Raw genomic sequence first — 14,055 nt, 5'->3', positions numbered from 1 at the left:
GTGTGAGAAGAGAGGTAGAAGAAAGTTATGGTTATGAGTTATGGAATGAGATTTTTTTGGATTGTGGGAATGTGGAAACAATGAGTTTTTTTTTATATTCTATCATTATTCTCAAAGTGGGCCCATTTAGTTATAATATTTTAAAATTTTTATTTTATATGGTGTCACTTTTTTAAAACTGACACTAAACTTAAAATTAATATCATCTATCCTAATTAAAAAATTTTATATGATGTGTCGCCTTTATGAATTTTAAGTCATATGGTGTCATTATTTTAAAAGTGACACCATAAATAGTGACACCATAAATTATTTTTGTTGTAGTGTTATTACCTGCAGCATGCAAATGTCTGTGCAATTGACCTTCCCACCTTCTATCAATGACTTCCCAATACTTTTCTCATTGCTTAACCAATGCCTTGATAGCCAATTTAGCTCTATCCATTGCTTCATAAATGATTGATAGTGTGGGCTTTTTATCTTGATCAACCATTTTCAATACTTTGATGAGAGGTTCCATGATGGTTTGAACTTCCCCTGTTTTCTTCCAAAATAGATAAGTTAAGATAAGGTTGGATACCTTATCTCTTAGGCTTTTTCTACTCCTATCTTTATTGAATTCACATCACTCATTTGTTGTACACATTCTCTTTAAATTAGCCTCATAACGTATAAAACTCTCAAGTGAAAAGAATTCAGTGGCAAAATGGGTTATTCCTGGCTTTAACATCTATCCTTGGTGAACACTTTCATCAAATTTACTACTTTCAACTATTACAAATAAATCTTGTGATCATCTTAGCCTGATCTAATGTCTCCTTAATCTGCTTCATGCTTGCAATAATCTTCAAGCATTAAATCAATACAGTGGGTTGCACAAGGAGGCCAAAACAAATGCTTCCACTTCTCCATCAACAACATATTGGCTGCTTTAAAACTTGCCTCATTATCAGTACCTGATATAACCAAAGTGGCTAGTCAAGTCTGTTTGTTAGAAGAGAAAAAGGAGCCTAGGATTCAGAATAGATGTTAGAGAGGTGATCTGTGGTCATCTGGCATGCCTAGGACCAAAATATTACCAATTTATGAATCCTGCCCCATCAGACCAAATGAAAATTGCAAGCATCAGGAAGATCATGCTGTAACACAGAGAAGGGTAATAAAATGGTACTCTAAAACTTCGAAAAGAAACCAGACGATCATAAACCCGATTAGGATTTCAACTGATAAGTTCTTGTTCCTCCATAACAATGTCAGCAACTGCACATCACCCAAAATATCTCATTAACAAAAAATTTATACAGCGGATAGTTCCAAATTCCAATGCACATTCTTCTCCAGGATGCATAATTTTAGGCTTTTGTGTGTTTCTTGGAAGAGAAATGAAAATTAATTCTCTAAAAGTTTAGCACCACCAAACCTTTTACCAAGTTCTGAGGTAGATAATTAAGCAGTGGCTGCACCCCATAAATAAGCTGCTGGTTTTGAAATGAAATAATTGTGATAATTCTTATTAATTATTATTATACTATTATTTTCACAAGATAGTCATCAGGGCTTTATTATCATTGAATGGTTTATGCCACCCTTTCATGGCAACAATTGGGTGATGGGATGCAAACCGCTCCATTAACTCAATATTGTTCTGGATATTATGAACATCTAATCAGCGGCTAGATTGTTGTTTGTACTTTTACTTCCACTTCAAAAGGTATTTGCGAGAAAACAGGAACCATAAATAATTAATAACCATGAAAGTATACAAGTAACTTCAATCAGAACCCATTTTCACACATCAGACACCCCCTCAAAAATCAACCACAATCACAAATCAGTACATGCCAACAGAAAACTATAAACGAAAACAGACTCCACACAACTATCAGCACCAATCCACACACATATGAACCAGAGTGCAACCCTGGATTTTAAGGATTCCTTCCCATATCAATCTCTACTCCATCCGAAAATCTAATAAGACTGCGATGATGATATGAAACTCAGCACGGGAAAAGCTCAAGGGCTAGTGGTTGAGTGGGGTGGGGAAAGAGAAGGGAAGGGTATGTCCTTTGGAAGGGTTGGGATGGTAGGTAGTGTGGGCTTAGGCAGGTCAGGTAGATGGGGCAGACTAGGCAATTCTGGCAGTTCAGGCTTCTCCAAAGCTGGGACATGTGGAACGGTTGGCAATTCAGGCTTGGGCAAAGTCGGCAGCTGGGGTTCTTGTAGAGTTGGGACATGAGGCAGAGGTGGCAGTTCAAATTTAGGCAAAGTAGGGAGTGTAGGAAGAGGTGGCAATTCCACCTTATGAAGCTCAGGAACCGTAGGCAATGCGGTTTCGAGAAGGTGACGAGATGCAAGAACTTCTTTGCCACTCATTAGGGACAGAGTGATGAGCAGCAGAGGCAACAGAATGGATGGTTCATGGTGATGAGCCATTTCTGAATTGCTAAAAGACTGAGAGTTCTGAATGAGGGTAGAAGTTTCTTCTGAGAATGGTTTGCATACAAGGGTTGGCTTTGGGGTTTTATAGATGAGGGATAATGCTTATGTGATGCAGCGTGTGGGAGATTATGGGAACCTAAGCTGAGTTGTTGGGATTGGGAAGAGCTTTGTGTTGTTAGTTCAACTTCTCATCCATCACTTCCAAATAATCAAATAGATTTGGTGGATGGGTTTTCCGTACCCATATGTAGCTGGGATCTTGATTAAAGTCTATGGAAGTTTATCTGCCTGGTGTTATCTTCATCAATATACTACTAAGCACCATGAAGGATAGCTGGGATCTTAATTTAACCATTAAAACTTTTTTCTTGACGTGACGTTAATATTAAATTATGTTTAAACGTTAAATAACTTCTCCTATTCAGATTTTTTTTTATAATAAGTAGTCAAAGAAAAGACCCAAATAATTTAATATATGGATAGTATAATATTTTATAAAACTAATGTCTCTTATGTAATCTAACATTTATAAGTTTGTTAGATAAGTTTTTTTTATTCATAGAATCTCGAGAAATGAATGTTAAATAAATTAATAAACTTACTTAAATAATAAAATCTTTCAGTTTCAACCGGAATGGGTGTGTTAACTCAATAACTTCCTTAAATGTATAAGATAATAATATTTTTTAAAATTAAGCTTTTATGTATTAACTTTTTATTACGTTCGTTATTTTTAGATTTATATGTTGTACATGTATAAGTAATATATATTAGAAACATAACACTTTTTATAAATTAATAAATAGTCATTTATTGATCGATTAATAAATCAATAATCCATTAAGATAATTATTTCTCTTAATTTCCCAAGTATTATTTTATAGGGGTTTTACTGAATTTCTTTAATAAAAAATAATCTTTTATATATATATATATATATATATATATATATATATATATATATATATATATATATATATATATATATAGAGAGAGAGAGAGAGAGAGAGAGAGAGAGAGAGAGAGAGAGAGAGAGTTGCAGCTCTTTAAAGTTTCAAGTCTATGTTGCATCCAAAAAAAAAAAGTTTAAGAATTTAAATAAAAAATAAATGAAAGTACAGAATTGAGTTTTATTACATTACAGTCATTAATTACATGGCCATTGTTATCACTGAGTGATTACCCTTTGTGTTTCAATGTGTAGTGTAATTTGAACAGTCTTATCAAAGTTTCAAGCGATTCATATTCTATCATTTGTACATCTTGTCAGCGTACTTTTCTACATTTCTCCATTTTAGTTTTATGCTCTCCTTGAATCTTGGAGTGCCAAAAAAACCCAGATAGAGAAGAAGATAAAAAGTTTTCAGAAGAAAAATGAATATTAAATATAATATATATACCTCGGTAATTTTTGGCACACTCACTAATTTTGTTCACCATTCAAGATCCTAACATAACATATATATCATACCTGAGTAATTTTTGCTACACCAGCTCCCAGAGTGTTTTTCCTTATCTATGGTGTACATCATTTACCAGGCTTAACTTTTTCCCCTACCCAACTGCCACATTGGAATGAATGTTCAACACTGACTACAAGTGTGAGCTTGGTCTGACATGCCAATGAACTGTATGCTAGATTAACATCACAATTTCAACATTGTTGTATCATTTTCAAGGATTCTCTACACCTATCAAATAAAAGATACTCACTTCCCTTAACTGTCGGGGATTGTTGCCCAGATAACACAAGGCTGATAGATGGTAGGCCAACAACAGTCTATCTCCCAAAAAAAAAAAAAAAAAAAGAATTTAAACAAATAAACAAACAAAGAAAAAAAAACGAATACGCACAAGGAACCTAACTTGAAGAAGCTAAAATTCTTTATAGATAATAAAAAAATTTATTCCACCATTTATGGGTACAAAGAAGGTTTCTCAATATAGAAAAAGGGTTTTTGGATTCAAAGAGAGTTTTTCAAAGAGGGAAGGACTCCCTGTCTCTTTGTTGCTTGTGATTTCCTTTGCAGGTCTTCCTCTCATGTAGGTGCAGGTTATTCTTGTAAAGGGGCATGCTTTTTGCAAGCTTTTTTGTAGGCTTTTTCAGCCTTATCATGCAAGGTGCCAAGTTTAGTCGACTTCCTTTCTTTAATGTCAAGTCTTCTATTTGGGTAGACCTCGATGAGTACTCACATGAAGGTCCTTGCCTAGAGGTGGGATGTTTTTTGGTAGCTTTATTGTGATTTTCTAGTAAGCTGATTTTTTGTATCTTCATCACCTCTCCCCGCCCACATCTCCCCCCAACTCCCCTCTCCCCTGCCCCCCCAGCCTCCACTTCTTCTAAACCAAAGGGTTGAAGATAGAAGGTTGTTTCTTCAAGAAAATGATGTCAAGAAATAATGGTTATACAGGCCGTTGTTTTTTATCTTGGTCGTTTCTTTGAAAGAGTAGGCTTGAAAAACTAAGTTGTTTATCTTTGACAAACTATCTCTAGTCAAGAAGGTGTTTTTTTTTTTTTGTCAGAGATGTTGAGCTTGCTAAAGTATAGTTTGAGGAGTCATACTGAAACAAGAAGCATGATCGAAAGTTGCCATGGAAAGCTTTGTTTTTTGTTCTTGTTTTCATGCCACATGTCCTATTGGATAGTTCCAAGTGGATGTGGTTCAGGTTGAGGATGACGACTTGTTTAGATCTGATATTTGAAGTGGTTCCTTGTCACTAGATTTCTTCAACTTTCTGGTTTGTGCTTGGTTGTCTTCTACTTCACTTAGGTGATAAACATTGATTGGTGATGACACAATTCTTTTGAGATCTACACATAATGAAGTAGGGACTTAGAAGGATCACAAGATTCAATGTGAGATTGTCTGTGGACAAGCCTAGGTCTCGATTTTCCTTAGGAATGGTGATGAGGAAAATCCTTTATGTTTAATTCCCCACTTTTGCCGAGGGTCTAATGTTTGTTGGTGAGGTTTGCGTTTGGAGTTGGGGATTCTAATAATCACTTACCATATTTGATGATCAGGTCAGGGCAAGCACCATGATTAGGAGTCTCTCAAGCTAGTAGTCAAACGAATCAAACTATGATATAAATCTTCCTACCTCACCTGCAAGTGTGAGGTTGATGTGCCTTTATGTCAGGAGTTTCAATATAAACAATGCTAAGCTTTGTGGTGGTGAGGGCAAAAAGCATAACCCTTTTGCATTTGCCATGACTCCTCTACTAAAGTCTCCTTGATGGAGGTGGTATCTATCATGCTTTTAGTTCGTTGCGATAGGATTTTGCTTGTAACCTGTTTTGGACAACACTTGGCAATTTTGAATTTGCATGGTTTTTTTATTTTGTTAGTATTCCATGTAGTAATTATGCATGTTTAACGAGATTGGGAAAGTGATTGCAAGTTGATGCATTATTCCAGGCTATTTTGCTGCATTATAGTAGGTTGTTATGTTGCATTATTGCAAACTTTTATGTTGCATTGTTATAGGCTTTTATGTTGCATTGTTGTAGGCTTTTATGTTGCATTGTTGCAGGCTTCTATGTTGCACCGTTGCAAGCTTTGGACCTTATCTCTTGGCTAAGGGGAGAGGTTGAGCTATGACCTAGACTTCTTGCCGAGGTGACTAGTCCTTTGTGTCGGACCATGTGCTTGTTTTGGTTGTCCTACAAGACGATCATAACTCTAAGTTTGTAGACTAGGGAAGCTCTATTTGTTGAGGTTAACTTCCTATGAGAACTATCTTCTAGTGTTGGGGCTTAAGCATGGTCTATGTAAGACTTTTCTTGGAGGTCTGCACGCCCAGTTTTTTCCAATCTCATAATTGATTAATGTAAAGATTCTATTGTTGATATAAGAAATACTTAAAATAGGTAGTATGAAATATTGTAGTTTAAGCATGGTACCTTTTTAGGTGAGCATAATTCCAAGTTTGGTGCATTTTGTTACCATCAAGTTGACACTACCAACACACATCTTATGAGGTCATTTTGAATACATACTTTAGTATATGTAAGACTTTTGACTTGTTGGTTGTAGGTACATGCTTATCATTGTTGATAAATTAGCATGAAGGTCAATGCTCCTTTGCTCTTAGTTGAGTAAGCCCGCAAGATAATTGAGGGTTCTTTAACTTGTTCTAGTTCTAGTTTTTTAGGGCAAGTGGAAATTACCATACCCACAAAATGTGCCAAAGGTTGTTAAAGAATGGCGGTGTAAGGCCAATGAGACTTTTCACCAAAAGTGAAGCTATAGTTTGGACTAGTCTAGCTTTTGCTTCAAGTCGAGCTAGTATAGGGCATAAAAAGATCCTCCATAAGAGCCTATAATTCAAGTTGGAGTCATGACCTCTTCATTTGTTGAAAATAGTCATCAAAGAGTATGTTGGGTGAACTTCTTGTACCAATTAGTATTTGCCAAGCCTTGTATAACCCAAATTGCTCCTTCTTTAGTCACGTTGTGATCAACTTGATTTGATCGATGCTTGAGTGTTTCCTTAGTCATGGTCTTATGGGCAGGTTATCCTTTACTAATAACCTAAATAGTGGACTTCTTGGAGGTAGGGCTTTTCTAAAGGCCTCTATCATTGTTCTTTAATCGTTGTTTCCTACTTGCATTATTTCTAATATGAACTAATAAACAATTTTTCTTGAGGACTTCTTGGGTTCTTACCTTACATCAACAAGATAGTTTGTACTTTGCCTTATTCGAGTGTTGTAGGCATATTGTTTTAGGAATAGTTCACAAAGCTGGTAGAGCTATGTATTGATTATCCGGGCAATTAGTGGAACCATATAAAAGTAAGTCATCATAAGTTGATAAGAGAAACTCAAGATAATCTTTCACGGTTATGTATTAGTATCATGAGTTTCTGACAATGATGAAGATGTTCGATTAGGTTTCCTATGCTGGTTGAACCTTAAGGCAACATAGGTAACTCTTTTTTATGCAAACAAGGAGTGGTAGATGATGCACACGCTCTGTTCCACTACTTCGATGCCTCTTGGATTGAGTTGATTTGCAATTTTAATCGATGGACCTCTGTAGATTATTCTTCATACTTGCATCCCAACTTTGTTTAACAGTAAGCTAAGTTAAATGAAGGATTTTTCAGTTTAAGGTCAACTAATAATTGGATTGTGATGTCATGTAATGCTATTATCTAAGAGCCTTTCATGTTGCATTTGGTCTTATAGGTTTGTATACCTTAAAATAAGCTTTCTATGGAGTTGACATGGATTGCTACTTCAACTCTATACAAGTAATGTGCCCTTTTTATGGGTCACCAACCATTAATTGGAAGTAATGTAAACAGGTAGCACACAAATCCCAAATTGTTTGTTGTAAAATTCTAACATCGTACTTCACCACTGGAGATCTAACCCCAAGTGAGACTCCTAGGTGTATTTATACTATGGTCAATCTCTTTGCTAGACTCCCCAACTTGTTGCTCTTGACTAAGAGGTTGTCCCTATATGCTAGCTTGGGATTCTCAATCTATTATTTGAATGATCTTATCATGAGGTGGACTTATTCCACAACCTATCTTGCCCAAAAATAGTTCCTATGTCACAAACAACAAGTAAGTCCAATTGTTTAGTTTGCATGTAATCAATGAAATTTGTAATGCTTCCAAAGTAGATAGTAGAAAAAGATTCATTTTGGATGGTTTTGTGGTTCTTGACATTAATAACTATGTGTTGTTTAAGTTATTATTTGTTGATGGATGACTATTTCTAGAAATATATGTGATAATGTAATCATATGACATGCAAAACTTTGGCATATTGGACAAGAAAGAATAAATAGACTAATTAAAGAAAATCTTCTAGGTCAATTGACTAAAATTGATATGCCAACTTGAAAATATTGTTTAGTTGATAAAAAAAAAAAAAAACCATTCAAAAAAAGGAATCAAAGTTGAAACACCATTGCAATTAATCCATTATGACATCTGTGGTCCCATAAGTGGTAGAGCAAGGCATGACTCTTTGTACTTCATCACATTTATAGATAACTTTACTCGTTACAATCATGTTTAACTAATTTCTCATAAGTCAAAAGTATTAGATTGTTTCAAGTGCTACATTAATATATTTGAGAACTAGTTGAATAAAAAGATTAAAGCATTAAGAATAGACCAAGGCAGAAAATATCTATCGGGGTAATTTAAAGATTTATATGATGAAAATGGTATTAGTAGACAATTGACTATTCTAAGGACTCTACAACAAAACGATGTTGTTGAGAGGAGAAATAAAACATTGTTAGACATGGTTAAGTTAATGATAGCTCAAGTAATTCATGTTAGGGATATGCGTTGTTAACTGTTAATCATGTACTTAACTAAGTACCCTCAAGGTATGTTTCATCTACTCCATATGAGTTACGAAATAAACAAAAATCTAATCTTAGGAATTTACAACCTTAGGGCTCAACAGCTTATGTTCACAATCCTTCTTATAATTATGGAAAATTAGGTTTAGATGAAGGAAATGCATCTTTATAAGATACAGTGAACACTCCAAAGGTTATGTGTTTAGAAATGAGCATGAAAATGGAACGGTAACTAAATTAGAATCATGACATGTCATGTTCTTAGAGGATGATATCTCATGTATAGGTGAGATTGATAGGCATTTACATCTTTATGAAATGATGGATCTTGATATATGATCCACACTCGAACAATGTATAGTTGATGCTTGAATTGAGTGGGAGTAAACTAGTCCTTATAGCTAGTAGAGTAATAAAGTAGATGTTGAGAAAAATTTCTTGACAAATTATTCCTTAATGATGATTTGAAATTAAAGGGGAAGTTGATATTGTAACTCAATATAATGATGTTGAACCTAAGTTGGTTCATAAGGCTCTTACTTGTCCAACTAAGGATGAATGGAAAAAAATAATGGAAGGGGAATTTCAGTTAATGCAAAAAAATTCATGCTTTTAGATTGAAAAGTTATTGAGGAAAATGGGTTCTTAAAATAAAACAAAAAGTAGATGAATCCATTAAAAATTATAAAGCTTCACTAGTGGCTAAAGGTTATACCCTTCAAAGGGGTATAAACTATGAGGAACCCTTCATTCCAGTAATTAGGTTTACCTTGATTCGCCTCATTTTAGCTATAGTAGCTCATATGGATTTAAAGCTACACCAAATGGATGATAAGACAACTTTCCTTAGTAGAGAGTTGAATGAAGAGATCTATGTGGAATAACTAATAGGTTTCATTATCTAAGGCCAAGAACACAAAGCGTGCATGTTAAATTAATTGATTTATGGCCTTAAACAATCATCCAGGTAGTTGTACTTAATATTTCATTGTGGAATAACTTCATATGATCTCACAATGATTGATGAGGACCATTGTGTTTACATTAAGAAGCATAAAGATAAATATGTGTTATAATATTTATACATGGATGGTATACTTATAGCTAAAAATGATTTTGAGTTTGTTCAAACCATTAAAAGATGGTTGTCATCTATGTTTGAGATGAAAGATATGGGAGAAGCATGCATCTTACATTCTTGGAGAGATCATTCTCACAAACTAGTGGCCCTTTCACAAGAACACTATATTAAGAAAATTCTTAAATGATTTGATATGCAAGGTTGCAATCTCATTGACACTTCATTTTCAAGAGGTGAAAAGGTAACCAAAGAAATGAGTCCAAAGACACCAAAAGAAAACAAGAAAATAACTAATGTTCCCTACTCTACTGCTTTTGGGAATCTAATGTATTCTACGATGTGTACAAGACCAAACATATGCTATGTTGTTGGGATGGTGAGTCGTTTTCAAGAAAATCCTAGAATGATGCATTGGAAAGTAATAAAGAGAATTCTTAGGTATTTAGCTAAAAGACACTATAGACTATTCCCTTTATTATTAAGGCAAAGAATTGTGCTTAGTGGATTATTCAAATGTCAATTGAGAAGATGATCTAGATGAGCGTAAGTCAACATCCGGATATGCATTCTTACTCAATAATAGTGTCATCTCATGGAAAAGTAAGAAAAAAGGTTTTATAGCTTTGCCAACCATGGAAGCCAAACTTATTGCATGTTCAGTTGCAATACAAGAAGTTGTGAGGTTGAGAAGTTTTTTGCAAAGCCTAAGAATAATCATAGATGTTTTTGAGCCATTAATAGTTTATAATGTTAATTAAGTTGTGATTTCTTATGTAAAGAATTCAAAATGTCATGGAAAAACTAAGCATATAGATACTAAGAATAATTTTATAGGAGATATTATTGCACAAAATAAGGTGATCCTAAAATATTTACCTACATGCAAAATGGTTGATAATCCATTCACAAAATTCATTTCAAGAGACATGTTTTCTATGCATGTAAAGTCATTAAAAATGCGTAGGTTGTAATTTATGTTGATCATATGTTATGAATCATTATTGATTGGATATGAGATATTATGTACATGATAAAATGAGATGATTATTTGTTATTCATATCATTGAATATGTAATCGGTACTAACATATATACTCTTAAATATATTTAATAGATAGAGGTTGACTCTCTCACATGAGCAACCAACCTAATCAATGTGTTTATGAGTTGGGGTGAGACATAGTGTACTAATGATGATAAATGAATGAAAAGTATACAAAGATGATGAGTGTCACCTTGATTAAGTATCAAGATGAGGTTTATAATAAATGAAATTTTGACTGAATGTAATTGCCCACAAATACATTTTCATGTTTGAACCGGACTTGAGTTCTAACATAACTCATTCAACGAGAACTATAGATGCAAAACTTGAGCAAGCTGCTAGTGTGAGGCTCTTAATTAAGGTCTATATGGTGGTAGTTTGATATATGCTTTCCAAGTGAAAAGAAGCCACCATTGTATGTATTTCATACAATATATGTTTAAATATGACTAATAAGGAAAAGTGAGTGATTAACCCCTACATCCTCACTGTTTAAGATCCCTAGTGCTTATCACAATTATAATACCATTATAGTACTCTTTATATTTGTAACTATGTTTTGAGGCAGCAAAATTATGTTGCTACTTTGATATGTTTTCAATATAAATAAAATAATAGATCCTAATGGGACATATTGGACAAACGATTAATTTGAATCTAAAAGGCATGAGCTTAAAAGAAATACTTTTTAAGTTACAATGATGAAGATTTGTTCATGGTCAATTGGTTATATTGTTTTTGTAGTTGATATAATTGTGAATATTAATATTGTATAGTATACAACTTTAAGGGATTAAATGCATACATTAAAATGTAACTAAATAAGTTTGGGATACAACAAGACATAATTATTATTTTTCACTCATGATTTTTAGGATTGAGCTACTATATATCCTTAACAAGTACATAAGTTTGTAGCTCCCAAATTGCAAGTGTGCTTGCATAGTCTAACGACTCATTTGTTTATATGAATGACCTTCAAAAGTGGAATAGATTGGACTTGTATGTTATTGATTAGACTAGTTGAACCCATCTTGTGAAAGTAGGAGATGTTGGAGCTAGGTTTGGGTACCTAAGTGGGTCAACCCAACCTGACCCAATAAATAGAAAATGGAGAGAGCAGTTCCCAGGAGTTTTACAACCACCCAGAAATTCCCTTTCCCTCTAAAAATTTGTAAGAGCACATTTTTCAAGAAAGTACTCTCTCTGGAAGGTTTTTCATGTTTTTTTTTTTTTTTTTTTTTTTTTTTTTTTTTTTTTTTTTTTTGTGAAAGTGAAAGTCAAAACACTTGTATTGTAGAAATAGAGTGGTTCTCATATTCATAGTTTCATTATAATTTGAGGCAAGAAAATTGATTAGTGAAACAATCAACAAAAATTTTTAGGCATCTCAAACAATAACTCAGAAGCCTTATTTTCCCTCAAAAACAAAAATCTAAATAAAAGAAATAAAGCTTTCTTTTCTTTCCAAATGTCTTTCTCTATGAAAATTCTTTCATTAATCACTTAATAATTTTATTAGATCATCAATTAATTTAAATAATTAAGATAATTATGGTGGATCACATCCAATATATAAAAGCCAAGACAATTTCCACCTATTGACATTGGGGGGTCAATCTGACCATGCAAAGGGGCCGACATGGCTGTGCCAACCTTATCCACAAATCAATCAACAAACAAGAACGGAGCATCTATATATGCAAATAATTCAATTATAATAATGTCAAAAGGCAATCATATATTTAACCATGCATCAATTTTCCATTCACACCTAACTTTTAGGTATGAAAATCATCCAACACGCACGTAACAGGCCTTTTCTTCACTTTAGGTAAATTAATAATCAAATTAAGGGTACATCAATTCACCACTTTGTGGTGGAAAACTCTCATTAGTTATTTGCAGAGCACAGTTTGCGAATTTCACCCTCAGTCCCAGTTTTCACCCCAATGTTGCTCATCTTCACCATAGACCTTCCAAACTCAACGTTGAAGTTCAACCCACGCAGCCCTCTAACCCCCAGGAAGCGCTGAACTAAAGTTTTGGTGGAAGCATCCGTCCATAACTTCTGATCAGACTCCAGTACTCCACGTCCATTCTTCAAGTTTGTAAAGAAAGATGCGTCAAATGTATCTGAGCTACCAGTGTCCAGTGCAATGCGTCTACTCACATCTCCATCAGCTGGACAGAGGGCTTGTAGCTGAGTTACGAATGTGGCATCCATGGTAGGGTCAGCACCATTTGCAGTCGTGGTACTGAAGTTGTATAGTCTGTATCTGAAGGCTTGGCATGCTGAAGTTCCAATGGTGTGTCCTCCTATTTATATATAGTCACACAAGCAAACCAACACTGGTTAAGTTACCAATTAAGCAAGGTTATTGATTCTAACTTGAATTCACTATGGTTCCAATATCTATTCTTACCAACAAGAGTAACGAGATCTTGATCATTGAGACCCTTGTCAGCAAACTTTTGCTTTTGGACTTCAACAGAGTCGCGAGGACCAGGCAAATTGTTAACATCAGATGCCAATGAAACTCGCCCGTCTCTACGTCCCGTAGGCACTTTCCACATTAGTCCTTTAGTCTGCATGGTGAATTGTAACACAGTTGAGTATCGGAATGATATAGAAATATTGCAAAAGCATATATTCAATGCAACGTGGAAGTTACCAGAACCACAGAGTCGCGGGCAGCGAGGGCAAGAATATCAGCGCAAGAGACCACTCCAGGGCAAGCGGCTTCGAGCTGTGTCTTGGCATCGTCAATAACATCATATCCTCTCAACAAGCGATTTGGCCCAGCTGTTTTCTCCGTGGAAGACCCATCGATGAGGATGGAAGCATCGCAACCCTGGACAAAACAGTCATGGAAGTGCATGCGAAGCAAACCAGGGGCAATGGCTGGATTGGATTGGAAATGAGACTGGACAGTTTTCTGAACAATGGATTCAGCTTGAGGACACGTACGGGAATAGAAGCCAACCCGAGTGCCTTGGCCTTGCACCAATGCAGCAGCCGTGGCAATTAGCAAGAGAAACAAGAATGAGGAAGCCTCCATTACGAAGATAAATGATATGTAATTAAGCTAATAATGAAGAGAGCTGGGCTTAGGGCTGGGTTTGTGAATCGAGTGTAATGTAACTAGAGTG

At 34.7% G+C, this 14,055-nt stretch overlaps 2 protein-coding genes across 2 annotated transcripts; both read right to left on the bottom strand.

Annotated features, from left to right (window-relative positions):
* Positions 1-2,016: 2,016 nt before the first annotated feature.
* On the bottom strand, positions 2,017-2,436 carry LOC117925950 (protein PELPK2-like). The gene has a single exon (XM_034845051.1). The coding sequence runs from the start codon at positions 2,434-2,436 to the stop codon at positions 2,017-2,019; it is 420 nt and encodes a 139-aa protein (XP_034700942.1).
* Positions 2,437-12,623: 10,187 nt separating this feature from the next.
* On the bottom strand, positions 12,624-14,055 carry LOC117926356 (peroxidase N1-like). The gene is made up of 3 exons (XM_034845447.1): positions 13,578-14,055; positions 13,329-13,491; positions 12,624-13,221 (listed from the first exon to the last, which is right to left on the bottom strand). The coding sequence occupies exons 1-3, from the start codon at positions 13,962-13,964 to the stop codon at positions 12,797-12,799; spliced, it is 975 nt and encodes a 324-aa protein (XP_034701338.1). The 5' UTR covers positions 13,965-14,055; the 3' UTR covers positions 12,624-12,796.

Source organism: Vitis riparia, chromosome 12, assembly GCF_004353265.1.
Source record: "Vitis riparia cultivar Riparia Gloire de Montpellier isolate 1030 chromosome 12, EGFV_Vit.rip_1.0, whole genome shotgun sequence".
Lineage (NCBI taxonomy): Eukaryota > Viridiplantae > Streptophyta > Magnoliopsida > Vitales > Vitaceae > Vitis > Vitis riparia.
The sequence above is the reverse complement of the archived record's forward strand: the minus strand, read 5'-3'. Positions and strand labels throughout refer to the sequence as shown.